The sequence below is a fragment of the Colletotrichum lupini genome, chromosome 2 (assembly GCF_023278565.1).
Source record: "Colletotrichum lupini chromosome 2, complete sequence".
NCBI classification, from domain to species: Eukaryota; Fungi; Ascomycota; class Sordariomycetes; order Glomerellales; family Glomerellaceae; genus Colletotrichum; species Colletotrichum lupini.
The window spans coordinates 2,676,622-2,694,441 of record NC_064675.1 but is presented as its reverse complement, the minus strand read 5'-3'; the positions used below and the strand labels follow the sequence as shown (position 1 = coordinate 2,694,441).

At 30.0% G+C, this 17,820-nt stretch overlaps 4 protein-coding genes across 4 annotated transcripts; 2 read left to right on the top strand and 2 right to left on the bottom strand.

Moving 5' to 3' along the window:
• Positions 1 to 3,992: 3,992 nt before the first annotated feature.
• CLUP02_03096 (uncharacterized protein) lies at positions 3,993 to 4,151 on the top strand (the record flags this gene model as incomplete). Its single annotated transcript, XM_049282123.1, has 1 exon — positions 3,993 to 4,151. A coding segment is annotated over one exon (159 nt), but the record flags the coding sequence as incomplete, so codon positions are not given.
• A 2,504-nt stretch (positions 4,152 to 6,655) lies between these two features.
• CLUP02_03095 (uncharacterized protein) lies at positions 6,656 to 6,817 on the top strand (the record flags this gene model as incomplete). The annotated part of the gene is made up of 1 exon (XM_049282122.1): positions 6,656 to 6,817. A coding segment is annotated over one exon (162 nt), but the record flags the coding sequence as incomplete, so codon positions are not given.
• A 1,628-nt stretch (positions 6,818 to 8,445) lies between these two features.
• On the bottom strand, positions 8,446 to 8,665 carry CLUP02_03094 (uncharacterized protein; the record flags this gene model as incomplete). Its single annotated transcript, XM_049282121.1, has 2 exons — positions 8,446 to 8,486; positions 8,539 to 8,665. The coding sequence occupies 2 exons, from the start codon at positions 8,663 to 8,665 to the stop codon at positions 8,446 to 8,448; spliced, it is 168 nt and encodes a 55-aa protein (XP_049139264.1).
• Positions 8,666 to 9,082: 417 nt separating this feature from the next.
• Positions 9,083 to 17,407, bottom strand: CLUP02_03093 (uncharacterized protein; the record flags this gene model as incomplete). The annotated part of the gene is made up of 4 exons (XM_049282120.1): positions 9,083 to 9,211; positions 9,259 to 9,307; positions 9,392 to 9,446; positions 17,401 to 17,407. The coding sequence occupies 4 exons, from the start codon at positions 17,405 to 17,407 to the stop codon at positions 9,083 to 9,085; spliced, it is 240 nt and encodes a 79-aa protein (XP_049139263.1).
• Between the last annotated feature and the right edge of the window lie 413 nt (positions 17,408 to 17,820).

Genomic DNA, 17,820 nt, shown 5'->3' with positions numbered 1-17,820 from the left:
GTTTTTTAACTATAGCCGCATTATTAACATGGGCTTAGGTAAGGGCTTCTTTCGTAATATAGAGCTTTATAATAGTAATATATATAAGGTCGAGGTTCTTATAGGTTATTACGTATAAGCGCTCCGTATTATTACTTAGCTAGCTAATAATAAAAGCTAGGACCTACTCTAATTAATACTAAGTAATGCGCATCTTTAGCTACTATTCGATCTACTTAAGTAGGGTCTTTTTATCGTTTTTAAAGTATAGTTCTTAGATAAGGTCGAGGTCGATATACTACTTAGTATTCTTTTTAAAAAGGATATCGTTGCGGATATAAATAGGCGAGGTAAGCTAGTTAGCTACGTTATTAAAGTACGCTAAGTAATCGGCCTAAGTAATAAAGGGTAAGAAGCGCTTTACTAACTAGTCGAATAGCGCGACCTTAGGGTTAATAACTAAGAGCTTAGCGCCTTCGTTAGGGCCTACGACGCTCTATTAAAACTTATAAAAATAACGACTTTATTAAAAGCTATTAGTATAAAAAGAGACCTAGCCTCCTTAGCTATATCCTCTAACTATTACGTCTAGTAAAAGGGGTATATATTTAAGGGGTATTAATTATACTACTTATATACGATTAATTTAGTTAGCTATTGCTCGGCTCTCTTATAAGCTTTCTTAGTAAAAGTAGCTAGTTAGTATAGTAAATAGTTAATTAATTAAGATATTATCGTTCTGTTTTTAAAGAATAGTTAATTAAGTAACGTTAAGTAGTATTATAAAAGGGAACTTAAGGTAGGTCGGAACGCTACTATATTAACCTAATTAACTAAAGACTTAACGTAAGAAGGAAAAAATAGAATAGTAAGTAGAAGCTAGCGAGCTAGCCCTTTGGGCCTAGCGGTCTAGCTCGTTACGTAACTACTAAGAGCTTAGCCTCGCAGCCTAAGGCTAAGCCACGGGGCCCACAGGGGCCCTAATGCCCACTGCCGTAACACGAGGATCTAAAAAAAAAAGAAAAAAATCCTTTAAAAAGCCGCTAAAAGGCTTTTTTTTATATTAGCTCTTAGTATAAAATTACTAATTTTAAAGAATTAACTAAATAATAAAAAGGATTATTAATAAGTAATAATTACCTAATTATAATTAAGCTATAAAAAAGACTACTTAAAAAATATAAAATAGGGTACTAAGAGGCTATAAAAAATAAGATTTTTAAAATATTTAACCCCACTACGTATAAATAATAAATAAGTATTTTTAATAAGTTTTTAAAATCTACGATTTTATAAAAAAAAGGGCTTAACTTCGTTAATTATACTTAACGGCCTATATAGTTTTTAATAACTTATATAGCTCCTTTACGAGCTACTTAATATTTATTTTTAACTATTCTTATTAAATACTATTTTAAAAAAAATAAGTTAAAAAAAGAAGTTATTTAGAGATTATAAAGAGTACGAGGCTTAGGAAACTAGAAATACATAGAATAGCGGAAATTAGTAATTAATAAAGATCCTAAGACTAATTACTATATTTTTTTATAATAATATAAACGTTTATTACTACTATTATAAAAAGGAACTACTAAAACCTACTCTTTTATACTAAATAGAAAAGAGGATCTTAGTAAGTATAATAGCTAGCGATTTAAAAAAGTAATAGTAATCGTTAAAAATAATAAAAACGAGAGTAGTAATAAAATAGTAAAAAGAAGTGGGAATCTCTTAAACCCCGATAAATTCGTTAGGTAATAAAAGTACGAATTTATTATAACTAGTGCGCAGATTAAATATATCCCTATTAAAATTAAATACGCTAATAATTACTAATACGAGTATAAACTAGAGCATAACCCTTAGTAAGTTAAAAAAAAAAAAAAGGACGAAACCTAATCCTAAATAGAATTCTAATCCCTTATAAATAAATAAATATTAACCCGGATTATTAAGGGATATAAATATATAAAATCGTAAATTAGCTTAACGGTAAGTAAATTAATACGGTATTAATTTATTTAATTAAGGTTTATAAAAAAAAGGGGCTATAGGGGTAACCCCTATTTTATAAGATTATAAACGACCTTAGCTACTAACTAAATAAATAGTTCGCGAGCGCAAGCTTAAGAATTATAAAAATAGTTAATAAATTCCTTTATAAACAAGGGGTATTATTAGCGTAATTATAATCGTAAGAGCTATACGAAATATTAATAATAATAATTATAAAAGAGGAATTCGTATTATAAAACTAAGTATAAGTTAATAAAGCGTATAATCGCTTTAATAAATTTAGAAAAAGGGTAAACGACCTAAATTTCCTCTTTATAATTACTAATAGAAATCTATTATTATAAAAGGATATACCGGGGCAAAATATAATATTAGAAGTATAATAACTAATAATTCTACTTATTTTAATCTATAACTCGTTATTATTATTAATACGAAATTCGGTATTAATTAGTTAATAAAAAAAGAGGTAAACGACCCGAAGTTATTAATAATACGTAGCGACGCAAGGATCGTATATAAATATTAAAAATCTAATAGTAAATACGAAGTAATTTATAAACTTTAAAAAGATCTTTTTAAAAAAGAAATTATACTTTAAGAGGAAGTATAAGGTCTTATAAAAAACCCTAATAATATTTTATAATTATTATAAAAAAGTCGGAATTAGGGAATACTAGTACTATTTAGTAATTAATATTATATTTAGAAATAAAGCCTCTAATTATTATTACGAAGCGGTACGTAATCTTAATTAAAACGACTTTTTTAGTATAATTAACGCAATCCGAAGCCGCTTCAAAACTTATAATAAAAACCTAAAGCTTCTATTTAAACTACGAACGATTTTTTTTATATTTATAACTAAGATAATAGAAAGTAAATTACGAATAGAGATCCTTAAAAAGCTTATTAATCGAATTAATAAGCTAATAAAAACCTAGCTAAATAAGGGGATAAATAAGTAAAAAGTCGGATATTTTTATATTATAATTTAGCGTATATTAAAAATAAAAATAACCCTATATTAAGTACCCAAAGAATACGAGACGCTTTATTTAAAACTAAGATCTAGTTTTAATATTAAAATACAAATACTGTATTAAACCTATTTCTAAGTATACAACGGCCCTTATTAATAATATTAAGTCGATCGAACGTATAATAAGAAAGGAAAAGAGGCTAAATATAGTAATTATTAATAAGGAGGCTTAGATTTATTAAATAAATAAAAATTTAACTTACGGGTAGGGTAATAAAAGAGGTAATACTATATTTATAAAAAGGATAGATATTAATTAAGTAACTACTCTAAAAAAGAGCGTATTAAATCGTATAAATAGTATAAAAAGTTAAGGGTAATAAATAGCAAAACCAGCCCTCGTTAATTTAACTAATTCCTCGTTATATATAAAAATAAATCCAGGGGTACGGAAGTTAGTAATAGTAGCTAAAATAATAGCTTAAAATATATACCCCTTATAAAAGATTTAGAAAATAAGGAAGATCTTACCCCCTATACTAATAAATTAGATTATAATAAAATCGATAATATTAACTACTCTTTTTTCGCCCCGTTAGCCTCCGGAGGATATATAAAACTAAATAAATAAAGGGTAATAAAAGCTCTTAATAAGTAGGTTTTTATTTATAAATAATAAGGGAAGGTCCCTTAAATAACGGATATAGAGGCGGTTAAAAGGGTAAATTTAATAAGGCCAAAGCCTATTCTCTTAATAATTAAAGAGAAAACGCTATTTTTTCTAAGATTTAAAAAAAAAGAATATAATACTAAATAAATCTAAGAGTAGCTAGAGGGGTCCTTTTTATATTACTTAGATCTTTTAAATACTAAGTTTATATAAATATTCTATATAAGCAAAAGGTACGGCCTAGATAATTTCTATAAAATTATCCTAGATACTAAGGTATCGTAATAGTTAACTAAAAGAAAAGGGCAATTCTAAGTACTATAAAAGATCGTATTAATAATACTTAATACGTTAACGGCGGGTATTATAAAAATTAGTTTCGGCCTAAGTAAAGAAATCGTCGCCCTAGGTATAGTAAAAATAAAGACGTACTTCGGAATAATAACTTTTTATATTTTACCCATTAATACTTTATTTCTCCTATATTTAAAAAATATAGATTAACTAAGTATTATATTTAATAATACGAGGAATAAAATCTTTAATAATAAGTACTTCGAAATAGTTAAATAACGATAGGGGTATACGTTTATAAAGCTTATTAATAATACAAAGTCGATTAATTACTTAACGGAAAGTAAGCTTAGAAAACTATATTAGAGATTCGGGCACCCGTCGGTTACGAGGCTATATAACTTTTTAAAATAATTAAGTAATAATAATATCGAAATAAGGGTGTTAGAATAGTTAACGAAAGTATATTACTAATACTAAATAAATATACAGAGCCTACGCAGATTTAAGTTTAAATTACGTAATAAGCTTAATTTTAATTAAAAAATCGTTATCGATATTTTTTATTTAAATAGTCGGCTAGTACTATATATAATTAACGTAGCTATATCTTTTTAAGTAGGGTAATTCCTCTAGGATTTATAAATAAAAATAATATAAATAACCCTACGAAAAAGCTAAATTGATATATACTAAGGACCGCTAAATAATATTAAAACCGACGCTAATACTAGCTTTAAGTTAGTAAAATTTAGGGATAATATAACGGCCTACGGTATATAACTAAAAATCGTACTTATTAAAGCGCACTATAGTATTAAAAAAGTAAAAAGGGTATACTAATAATTAAAAAGGGCGTTTAGAATTATTAAAAAAGAAAATCCGGATTTTACTAACGACAAATACTTCTAAATAGTACTTAAATACTATAATAATACTATAGGGCCTAACGGACTTATATTAATATTATTAATATTTAAAGTATATTTAAAAACGACCTTAACTTTACTACTATCGCTAGGTATAAGCTAACGAGCTTAAATAATTAAAAAAGTAATATAAGTATTACGCGAGGTAAGTATAAAAAAATAAGTTAATAAGGTAATTACTATGCGCAATAGGCCTAATATAGGGGGTAATTTAAATATATTACTAAATTCGGATATATAAGTATAGTACGAAATGACTTAATAATAAGCTAGGTTATATAAGTTAATTCTTATTAACGAGCGCTCTTATATAATTACGAAAGATCGTAACTAGCTACTTAAAGTATTAATTACGGTAGTTAGACCGTATTATATAAATCCTAATAAAGTAATTTCTAACTTATAAAAAAAAGAAGAGCTAGGGGAAACTATATAACTTACAGTAGAAGTATAAGAAATTATTTTTAATAAAATCGTCGTAGTAATACTAATAAATAACGAGGAAAAGGAAATTATTAAAAGGGTATTAATATTACTAGCGAGACGTCGCAAAAGACTACGATAGTAAGCCCTAATATAATAATTTATTATTAATAATAAGGTAATTAATACTTTTTATATAGTAAAAGAGAAAGCCGATTTTGAGCTAGCGGTTAAACTACGCAAGGAAAGTATAATTATAACTACTAAAAAGCTATATAAAAGATTAAATTTTATCGAAATAAATACTCTTTATAATCGAGGGGTCTATTAATTTATTCTATATAACTTAAAAAAACATATAAACCTCTATATATTTAAATTATAAATAGTTTATAAAATTAAAAAAAAAAACACCCTAGCCGTATAAAAAGTTTAAATACGTAATTTAGGGGTACGGTAACGTTAAAAAGGTAACGCTACTTATATAATCGCTTATTATATAGCGCTATAGCTAACGATTAATAATAATATTAATAGTATTATTATAAAAAAGGGGATATAAAATTTAGAGCCGTAATATTACCTAGGCCTATACTTAATTAGCCACAGGGCTTATAAAGAAAATCCTAGCCTATTTATTAAAAAAAATAGCTAATAAGTACTTAGAAAGCACGATTATTAAAGTACTTAAGCTACTATATAAGCTTATAAAATCGGGTACTTATTAGTAAGCTACTTATTACGATTTTTATATTAATTAACTATTAATAATTACCTCTATATATAACCCGTACTTATTAATTATAGAGTACGAAGGTAACTAATTTAAAATCGTTAGAATATAAACCGACGATATATTAAGCCTATTTAATATTAATTTTATAAAAAAGGAGGATAAAGAGCTTTAAAAAGCGGGCTTTATAATAAAGCTAAAAGAGGTCCTTATAATAAATACCCCCCTAGTATTTAATAATAGGATTTTTATAATAATAAAAAACCGTTATTTTTTAATAAAAGGAATAGAGTAAAAAGATTAACCTTATTAATCCGAACGTAATTAATATTAAAAAGTAATATAAAGCTAAGCTCGTGCGAGGGGTATATATTATAAGTATTTATTAGCTTAAAGTAATTTTTAATTATATTAGAGTAGTATAGGCTATAAATTTAATTAAATAAAACGTTAAAGTACTTAATAAGTAGCTTAAGTAATAATAAACGAATCTCGATTAAGGTCTTATCTATTACCTAATTAACCTTATAACTAATAAGCTCTACGTCTTTATTAATAAGTTATTTACGAATAATAACGACCTTACTTCGTAATTAGGGTATATTATTATCTTAATTAATAAGAGTATAAGTAAGAGCGAATTTATTATATATAGTAATATAATCTACTATTTATTAACTAAAAATAAGCGGGTAACGAAAAGTATACTAATATTAGAAGTATATAGTATAATTAACGGCATTAACCTCTCTTATATAATTTTAATAACGCTAAAAAAAATTATTAATTAAATTAGCTTTTTACTTATTTTAACGGTTATTTATACTAATTCCTACTTACTATATAAATACCTCGTTAAATTAAGAATAATAAAAGAAAAGAAGCTTATAATTAATATTATAGCCCTTAAGTAATCGTATAAAAGGCGCAAAATACTTAAGATCCGTTAGATTAATAATAAAAATAACTTTATAAACGCTTTTATAAAAGTAATACTAAATAAAGGATTAGAGTAATTTATAAATAATAAAAAAGTTATTATATAAATAAAAAGATAAGTTATATAAAAAGAGTAGAGAAAAGGGGGAAAAAAAGACGACTTAATAAACGGGCCCGAGGTCGAATTATACTTCTAACTATAGTAATTAAATTAATAAAAAAAAAAAGTTGGTATTAAATTAAAAATCTAATTTAACCGCGGTATATAACTAACTATATAAAGGCTAATTAGGGGCCTTATTTATAATTATTATAGCTAGCCTAACCTACGGTTAGAACCTCTTTTTTATACTTACTACGTAAATATTTATATAGTTTAATTAATCTCTTCGTTAACTACGGTTCGAACTAACTACCCTATAATAGGGATACTAATAATATCTTTAGTTAATAGAACAGATTGTACCCATCGATTTCTAGTTTTCTCGGATTTCTCTTTTTCCTTACCTTCGGCAGGCTTAATATATTCTAAGATACGGAACGCCGTAAATTTAACTAACTTCAGATACTTACCAACGTCTACTTAGACGGCTAGTACGAGGAACTCATCCCATGCAGCATTAAACTTAGTCAAATATACCATTTTATAAGCGGTGACAACCTCAAATGTAGCTTTACTCCCCAAATATCTTTTCCAAAGGTCGGGAACCGTACTATCCCTAGGATCCCAATAAACAGCTTTACCATCCACAAAGACAGACACCACAACTACAATAGCATCCAATAGCTCAGGCGATGGGAGCTTCGCCTATTTCGGCATTTCCTTTGGATCTTCGGTTACTATCTCGATTTAAATAGCAGGCGATAATACTGCTCCGTTCTCCTTTTCTTCGTCCGCTCCTTCATACTACAAATGCTAAACAAAAACCCACCCGTAGCCATTTGGGGCTTGGATTTGAAATTGGCCAGGCTGCTTTTCTAAATTGGGCCACTTAAGATAATCCAAGTCTCGGATCTGCATAGCTTTAGCAAATCGAAAAGGGACTTCCACATCGTCCGCCCTATCGTTTATAATAAGGCATTGCTACAAAACCGTTCTCTCGTAGACCATCCACTACAAAGTAAGTTTAAGTTTATCGTCTTCCATCTCATACCGAGGCCATCTATCATAGACGTAACCTAGATTGCGGCATCGCCGCGGATTTATACTAAGAAATCGCAGGCCGTAGCCAACGCACTCGCGCACTTAATCTCGCTACATTTCGAGCAGTTACTCAGCTCTACTTAGAACATAGAATAGCTCGTCTGTATCGCCATAGTCGGCAGAAAATACACCGGATTGACCAACCCCCAAAAAGCTACTAAATTGCATCAAGTCGCCGTAGGCATTAACGGTAGCTATTACTCCGTCATCCCCAAAAGAAGCGTAGCACTTAGGGTTCGGCGGGTCGGACCAATTGCTAATTTAATCATCTTTAAGTTAGAACGTCTCATCTTTCGCACCATGCTCTCCGAAGTAGCCTAATTGGCGTGAGTCGGCTAACCCTGTAAGTTTAATAGCAAAGTAACTCACGATGAATACGGCTCTTGAAAGCATCGCTATCTTCTGCTGGAACATCGTCGTCCTTCCATAAGGGCCGTTGTTCCTCGACAGGCTTATCCGGCGCAGGTACTGAGCGCTCGCTCTCGACGCTCGACATGTTTGCGTATTGCAGAAGCAGTTGCAATTCGTAGCCTGCTCACTTAGTCGAGCGAACCTGTTTGACAGCCTGGGCGGGGCCAGATCATAGTTATATGCGTGTTGCCAAGCTGGTACATGATTTAGACAAGGGTGTGGAAGACATTTCCCAATCAAGTTCCTCCATCTTTGGTTGGTCGTTTCTTTTGGGTTGCGCGCGCAAATATTAATCATGAGGCTATTTCCGCTCTCAGCTGCTGACTGCATATCGCTTACGCCACATCACCGGGGGGAAGGCGTGGGTGACGGCAAGGCTCTGAGAAAGTCTGGCATTCTCGAGAAGAGTAGGCAGGCTGGACCTCCCCAAGCCCCAACATCCTGACTTCCATGCTTCAATGTTGCCTTCCAATTCTCGTTCTTTGAAAACCGGTCTGCATCGTCACTGCCTCTCTGAGAAGAGGTCTTGAACGCCATTGGGGGACACGGTACGAGTTCCTAGATCGGGCCCAGAAAGCTCCTCAGAAACAATCTCATCACGCTCTTGGATCCGAAAGGCTCTGAGAACGGCCTACTGGAGGGCTTTAAGCATATTCTGATATCACATCTCATGCTGACATTCATGAAGCTACTAAACAAGGTGCGCCCAGTTCTACCGTCAGAGAAGCTAACGGTAACACAGACAGTAGCTCTAGCCTTGCGTTTTGCGGCTCAGAAGTCTCGTTTTCCTAGGCGCGGCAGAGCGTGCTACCAAGATAGATAGTGTAATCCTATGAGAAGGCCGTGGTTGCACTTGGAAGCCAAGCCTCATGTGGTTTTCAGTTTCTAGTGAATGCGCATATCGGATTAGAAGTCCAATTCGACCGCGGCATATAACCGACTGCGCAGGGGCCAATTAGGGGCCCTATTTACGATTATCGTAGCTAGCCTAACTTACGGTTAGAACCTCCTTTTTATACCTATTACGTAAATATTTATATAATTTAATTAATCTCTTCGTTAATTATAGTTCGAACTAACTACTCTATAATAAAAATACTAATACTAATTAATAATTAAATTCTATTATTATAGATCGGTAAGGTATCTTACTACGTAAAAAAGACGACTTCTTAATACTATATAGGATAAGAAATTCGTACTAATTAATTTTATAAAAATAGATTAAAAAAAAAGCGATCCTTAAATACTATACGGAATTAAGTAATCGTAGCCCTTTATTATTTATAAGAGGTCGACGTTTACTACGTTAAACTATATTAATTAACGGAACTACTTAAGTAACTAGCCTTTTACTATTACCCCGAGTAGCTTTTTTATTAAATAACTTTTTTATAGCCGGCCCGTAATTAAAAATTAACTAGTTAAATTAATAAAAGAAAATACCTACGTAACGACTACTTACTTAATTAATTAGCGTAACGAACGAGCTTAATAATATAATATAAAAAAGTACTACGTAATTAAAAAAGGGGATCTCTAAATATAAACATTTTTATTTAGTAACAAAAGTAACCCTATAGGAGTTATTAAACTAAGAGATTTATAGTATATAAAAAAGTTTATTACTATAAGGATCTTATAAGTACGACCTTAAGCCCGCAATCTAAATAACCTCCTCGTAACTCTCTTAACTACCCCCTAGGTATTACTTAAAAATAAAGTATAGGGGACGGTTTAACGAAGGAGGAGGGGATTTAGAGGTCTTAATAATATTAAGTTAAAAATATTATAAATCTTAGAAATTAACTTAAAAAAAAAGCGGCTACTTTAAAATAGTCCTACGACCTCTTATTAAAATTATTATTAGCTTAAAAAAAGGCTAAAAAGACGAGGATTTAAAAAGAAAAAAAAAATCCTTTAGAGAGCTATTAAAAGGCTTCTTTTTATACTAGCTCTTAATATAAAATTACTAATTTTAAAAAATTAACTAAGTAATAAAAAGGATTATTAGTAAGTAATAATTACCTTACCGCAATTAAGCTACGAAAAAAACTATTTAAAAAATATAAAATAAAGTACCGAAAGGCCGTAAAAAATAAGATTTTTAAAGTATCTAACCCTATTGCGTATAAGTAATAAGTAAGTATTTTTAATAAGTTTTTAAAATCTATAATTTTATAAAAAAGAGGGCTTAACTTCGTTAACTATACTTAACGGCCCATACGGTTTTTAATAACTTATATAGCTCTTTTATAAGCCGCTTAGTATTTATTTTTAACTATTTTTATAAAATACTGCCCTAGAGGAAGTAAGTTAGAGAAAGAAGCTATTTAAAAATTATAAAAAGCACGAGGCTTAAAAAGCTAGAAATATATAAGATAGCGGAAATTAATAACTAATAAAGATCCCGAGATTAATTACTATATCTTCTTATAATAATATAAACGTTTACTACTACTATTATTAAAAAGAACTACTAAAACCTACCTTTTTATATTAAATAAAAAAGAAGATCTTAGTAAGTATAATAGTTAGTAATTTAGAAAAGTAATAGTAATCGCTAAAAATAATAAAAACGAAAGTAGTAGCGAGATAGTAAAAAAAAGTGGGAATCTCCTAGACTTTAATAAATTCGTTAAGTAGCGAAAGTACGGATTTATTATAACTAGCGCGCGGATTAAATATATCCCCGTTAAAATTAAATACGTTAGTAATTACTAATATAAGCATAAGCTAGAGTACGACCCTTAGTAAGTTAGGGTAAAAAAAAAGAGAACGAAACCTAATCTTAAATAGAATCCTAATCCCTTATAAGTAAGTAAATATTAACTTAGACTATTAAGGGACGTAGATATATAGAATCGTAAATTAGTTTAATAGTAAGTAAATTAATACGGTATTAATCTATTTAACTAAGGTTTATAAAAAAAAGGGGCTATAGGGGTAACCCCTATTCTACGAGATCGTAAACGACCTTAGTTACTAACTAGATAAATAGTTTATAAGCGTAAGCTTAGGAATCGTAAAAGTAGTAAATAAATTCCTTTACGGGCGAGGGGTATTATTAGCGTAGTTATAATCGCAAAAGCTATATAAAATACTAATAGCGATAATTATAAAAGAGGAATTCGTATTATAAAACCAGGCCTAGGTTAATAGAGCGTATAATTACTTTAATAAATTTAAAAAAAGGGTAAACGACCTAGATTTCCTCCTTATAATTACTAACAGAAATCTATTATTATAAAAGGATATACCGGGGCAAAATATAGTACTAAAAGTACGATAATTAATAATTCTACCTATTTTAATTTATAACTTATTACCGCTATTAATATAAAATTCGGTACCGATCGGCTAATAAAAAAAGAAATAAACGACCTAAAATTACTAATAATACGTAGCGACGCAAGGATCGTATATAAATACTAAAAATCTAGCGGCAAATACGAGGCAATTTATAAACCTTAAAAAGATCTTCTTAAAAAAGAAATTATACTCTAGAGGGAAGTATAAGGTCTTATAAAAAACCCTAATAATATTTTATAATTATTATAAAAAAGTTAGAATTAGGGAATACTAGTACTATTTAGTAATTAATATCGTACTCGTAAATAAAGCCTCTAATTATTATTACGAAGCGGTACGTAATTTCGATCGAAACGACCTTTTTAGTATAATTAACGCAATCCGAAGCTGCTTCGAGACTTATAATAAAAACTTAAAGCTCTTATTTAAACTACGAGCGATTTTTTTTATATTTATAGCTAGGATAATAAAAGGTAAATTGCGAGTAAAAATCCTTAAAGAGCTTATTAATCGAATTAATAAACTAGCGAAAACCTAGCTAAATAAGGGGATAAATAAGCGGAAAGTTGAATATTTTTATACCGCAGTCTAGCGTATATTAGAAATAAAAATAACTTTATACTAAGTACTTAAAGATTACGAAACGCTTTATTCGAAGCTAAGATCTAGTTTTAATATTAAAGTAAGAATACCGCACTAACCCTATTTCTAAACATATAACGGCCCTTATTAATAATATTAAGTCGATTAAACGTATAATAAAAAAGAAAAGAGGCTAGATATAGTAATCCTTAATAAGGAGGCCTAGATTCGTTAAATAAGTAGAGATTTAACTTACGGGTAGGGTAATAAAAAAGGTAATACTATATTTATAAAAAGGATAAATATTAGTTAAGTAACTATTTTAAAAAAGAGCGTATTAAATCGTACGAATAATATAAAAAGTTAAGGGTAGTAAATAATAAAACTAGCCCTTATTAGTTTAACTAATTCCTCGTTATTTATAAGGGTAGATCCGGGGGTATAGAACTTAATAATAGTAGCTAAAGTAGTAACTTAAAGCATATACCCCTTATAAGAAATTTAGAAAATAAAGAAAATCTTATTCCTTATACTAACGAATTAAATTATAATAAAATTAATAATATTAACTACTTTTTTTTTACCCCGTTAGTTTTTAGAAAATATACGAGGCTAAATAAATAGAGGGTAGCGAAAGCTCTTAATAAGTAGGCTTTTATTTATAAATAATAAAAGAAGGTCCCTTAGATAACGGATATAGAGGTAACTAAAAAGGTAAATCTGATAGGGCTAAAGCCTATTCTCTTAACGATTAAAAAGAAGACGCTATTTTTTTTAATATTTAAAAAAAAGAAATATAGTACTAAGTAAATCTAAGGGTAGCTAAAGGGGTCCTTTTTATACTACCTAAATCTCTTAAATACTAAGCTTATATAAGCATTCTACGCGAGCAAAAAGTACGGCCTAGATAATTTTTATAAGATTATCTTAGATACTAGGGCATCGTAATAGTTAATTAAAAAAAAGGGTAATTCTAAGCGCTATAAAAGATTGCGCTAATAATACTTAATATATTAATAGCGAGTATTATAAAGATTAGTTTTAGCCTAGGTAAAGAAATCGTCGCCCTAAGTATAGTAGAAATAGAGATATACTTCGGAATAATAATTTTCTATATTTTACTCGTTAATACCCCATTTCTCTTATATTTAAAAAATATAAATTAACTAGGTATTATATTTAATAATATAAAGAATAAAATCTCTAGTAATAAGTACTTTGAGATAGTTAAATAATAATAGGAGTATACGTTTATAAAGCTTATTAATAATACGAAGTTAATTAATTACCTAACGGAAAGTAAGCTTAGAAGACTATACTAGAGATTCGGGTACCCGTTAGTTACGAGGCTATATAACCTCCTAAAGTAATTAAGTAATAATAATATCGAAATAGGGGCGCTAAAGTAGTTAACGAAAGTATATTACTAATACTAAATAAATACGCAGAGCCTACGCAAATTTAAATTTAAATTACGTAATAAGCTTAACTTTAACTAAGAAATCGTCGTTAATATCTTCTACTTAAATAGTTGGCTAGTATTATATATAATCGACGTAGCTATATCTTTCTAGGTAGGGCAATTCCTCTGGGATCTATAAATAAAAATAGTATAAATAGCCCTATAAAAAAGCTAAATCGATATATACTAGGGACCGCTAGACGGTATTAGAACCGACGCTAATACTAGCTTTAAATTAGCAGAATTTAGGGATAATATAATAGCTTACGTATTAAGCCTCGCTAGTTAGGCCTTATTAGTTAAGGGATAGCTTAGGGGGGTATAAAGAGGGGGACTAAGTAATAAAGGAGTAGCTTAGGTATATATAGAGCGCTAATAATATACCTCGAAGGAAGGGCAGATTTTAGTAATTCCTTTTTTAGACCCTAATAGTAGTTAGCCTCTATAAGCTTCTTCCCTATATCGTATACTTATTAATAGTTTAAAATCTCTACTTATAAAGGGGACTAGGCCGGAAGCTTAAAATGCTAATAAAAACGAGACGTAGCGAGAGAGCGTAGTTAGTACTATAATAATAAAAAGAAGACGACTCTTTTTTATTAAACCCCCTAGAGTCGCCTCCTCTTTAGTAAACGATATAAGAATAAAGTATAATAAAACTATTAATATAGCGGCGACGTAAAAAGACTATATCACTAGGAGTATTAACGAATTTTAAATAAAATAGCGAACCTCTTACCCTTACTTATTAATACCTAAACCGAACAATAAGCAATAGGCTAGTAAAATTATAAGAATAAGAATAATAATTAAAAAAAGAAATCCTTATTATAACGTACGAAGAGCGCTTATATAGAAGATAAGTAAATTTAGAGCGCTTATAGAGCTCTTTAAATAGCCCGGCCCCCGTACTAAGGGCTACGGTCTTAGCTATAATAACCTCGGACGTTAGTTTTAATATAAATAGAAACGTAAACCCCCGAACTAAGGATAGTTTAATAAGTAAAGCCGTACTTAAAGCGCCGCTCGAGTAATAATAAAGCGATAAGTTCGTACTACCTAAGCCCCTATTTACTAGCTCCCTCCCGACTTAAATAAGCGCCGTAAGCGGAACGTTTACGTTTAGACCGCTATCCCTCCCTAACTTATTATATATTAATAAATCGGTACGGGATTTATAGAGCTTCTTTTTTAATTATTATTATCGCTTCGACCTATAGGCTTAATAAATAAGAATAGACCGCGATAAAGTAATATATATAGTTAGCTACCTAAGTAGTAGCGTAAAAACCTCTTAGATATACTATATTTTTAACTACTAAAGGACCCCCGGTTTTATAATAAACTAGGTTATATAGGAGGAACTAGAGACCTTTTTATAAAATAACCTATCTAATCCCGCTAGTTAAGGAATAGTAGCGAGTATATAACTAAATAGTACCTTATAAAGTTAAAAAAAAAAAGTCGACGAGTTCATTAGCCGCATTAATAAGCTCGAGATAGAATTAGAATATATCCTAATAGAGAAATAGAGGATCTCTACGCTAATAAGTAAGCTACGGCCCGAACTATACTTTATAATAGTATTATAAATAGAACTTCTGCGGACTTATTTATAACTAGTATTATTAATAAGACGTATTAAATAATCCTCGCTATTAATAAGGAGCCTACGAACGTCTCCTAGGTAATATTCTAACTTAAACTCGAACGAGCTAGTAAGAAGATACTAGGGCGCTAATAAGTCGAATATATAAAGAACACGCCGTAACTTACTTAGTAAGGATACTACGTATTATAATTATAAAAAGACTAGCTATATTATAAGGGATTACTCGCGACCGCGGGAGTAGTATTAGTAGTACTATAATTATAATAAAACTAAGTACCTCGCTAATAGCTACCCGAGCGTTATATATTATAAATATAATTAAAAAGGGCATAAGGCCGCTAACTATTAATTAAACCTCGCCCTAGTTAAGTAGCGCGGACTAGTAACGAGCTCGAATACTATCCTAATAAAAAGAGTAGCTAGCGATTAATAAGGGCGGCGCTTAGACGTCCCGACCTATATATACCTAAACTACGTATAAAAAAAGCTAAGCGCCCTTATCGATTCGGGAGTAAAAGGGAACGTAGTTAGTATCGGGCTATTTAATAGTTTTAATACTAATTTACGAATTTACTTATTACTATAGCTAGTAAACGTCGAGGGTAAATAAATAGAGACGCTAAGAAGCTATTACTTACGGCTTCGAATTACTAATAGCGACTACGTAATAGAGATATAGCTATATTACTTCGTAATAGCTAATATTACGGTACCTACGTTTATCCTCGGTTTCTCTTAGCTAGAGGATATTAACCTGCTAATTAGTTAGAAATAAAAGAAGTAATAGTATCTAATCTACGAACGATATATCCGCTTAGACGCCCTAAAAAAGGGGCTACTAAACGACTTAGTTTCGGTAATACTCGCGCATATTATAATTAACCTAGCTATAAATAGTAACGTAGTACTAGCGAGCGTAACCGAGGATTAGAAGCTGCGTTATTAGGACTTTAACGACTTATTTTTAAAAAAAAAGCTATCTCGTTACTAAATAGAGCACCGCACGACTACTGTATCGAGCTAAATAACGTAGCGCCTATCCCCTAGGGACCTATTTATTTATTATTAAATTATAAGCTCGAGATCCTGCGCAACTATTTAATAAAAGTAGAGGCTAGGGGCTAGATACGCCCCTTTATAAGCCCGGTAAGAGTACCTATCCTCTTTATACTTAAAAGAAGAGGAGAGCTACGACTTTACGTTAACTATAGAGCGATTAATAAGATTATATAAAAAAATAGAACGCTACTACCGCTAATTAGAGAGATACTAAATAAACTATTTAATACCTCTATTTTTATAAAGCTAGACCTTAAGAACGCGTACTACTATATACGTATAGCCGAGGGCGATAAATAGAAAACGGCTTTTCGTACTAAATACGAGTAGTTCGAATACCTAGTCGTACCTTTTGGGCTAACTAACGCGCCCACGACTTTTTAAGCGCATATTAATAACGTTCTAAGCGGCCTAGTTAATACCGTTTATATCGTATACCTAGATAATATCCTAATATATAATAACGACTACGTAGCGCATAAAGAGCACGTACGTAGCGTACTATAAAAATTACAATAATAGAACTTATATCTAAACGGCGGTAAATATAAGTTTTATATATTGCGTATAGGATTCTTAGGGTATATCGTATTTAATAAAGGTATAGAAATAGAACCCGCGCGTACCGAAGCTATAGTAAATTAGCTACTTCTAAGGAGTATTAAAGATATATAAACGTTCTTTAAATTTACGGGGTTCTACTATAAATTTATTAATAACTACGCTAAGATAATAGTACTTCTAATAAACTTATTAAGGAAGGTAAAACTAGGATAATTAGAGTTACTAATACTAACCATAGAGTCGTTTAAGAAGCTATTAATAGTATTTATTAACGTACTAATATTACGATATTTCGACCCTACCCTACCCATACGGTTATAAATAGACGCTTCGGCTCGAGCTATCGGCTTAGTAATTACGTAATTATTTAAGGGTAATTAGTACCTAATTACTTATAGGTCGAGGAAATTAATAAATACGGAGAGCTATTACGGTATAAAAGACGCGGAGCTACTAACTATCGTAGACGTACTAAGGAACTAGCGACACTACCTCGCTTATAACTAAGATTAGGTCGTAGTATTTATAAATTATTTTAATTTATAGTTCTTAGATATAAAAAAGAGACTAAACGGGAGATAGCTACGCTAACTAAACGAACTTATAGCGTTTAATATCGAGATTAAGTTTAAGTTAGGTATAAAGAACC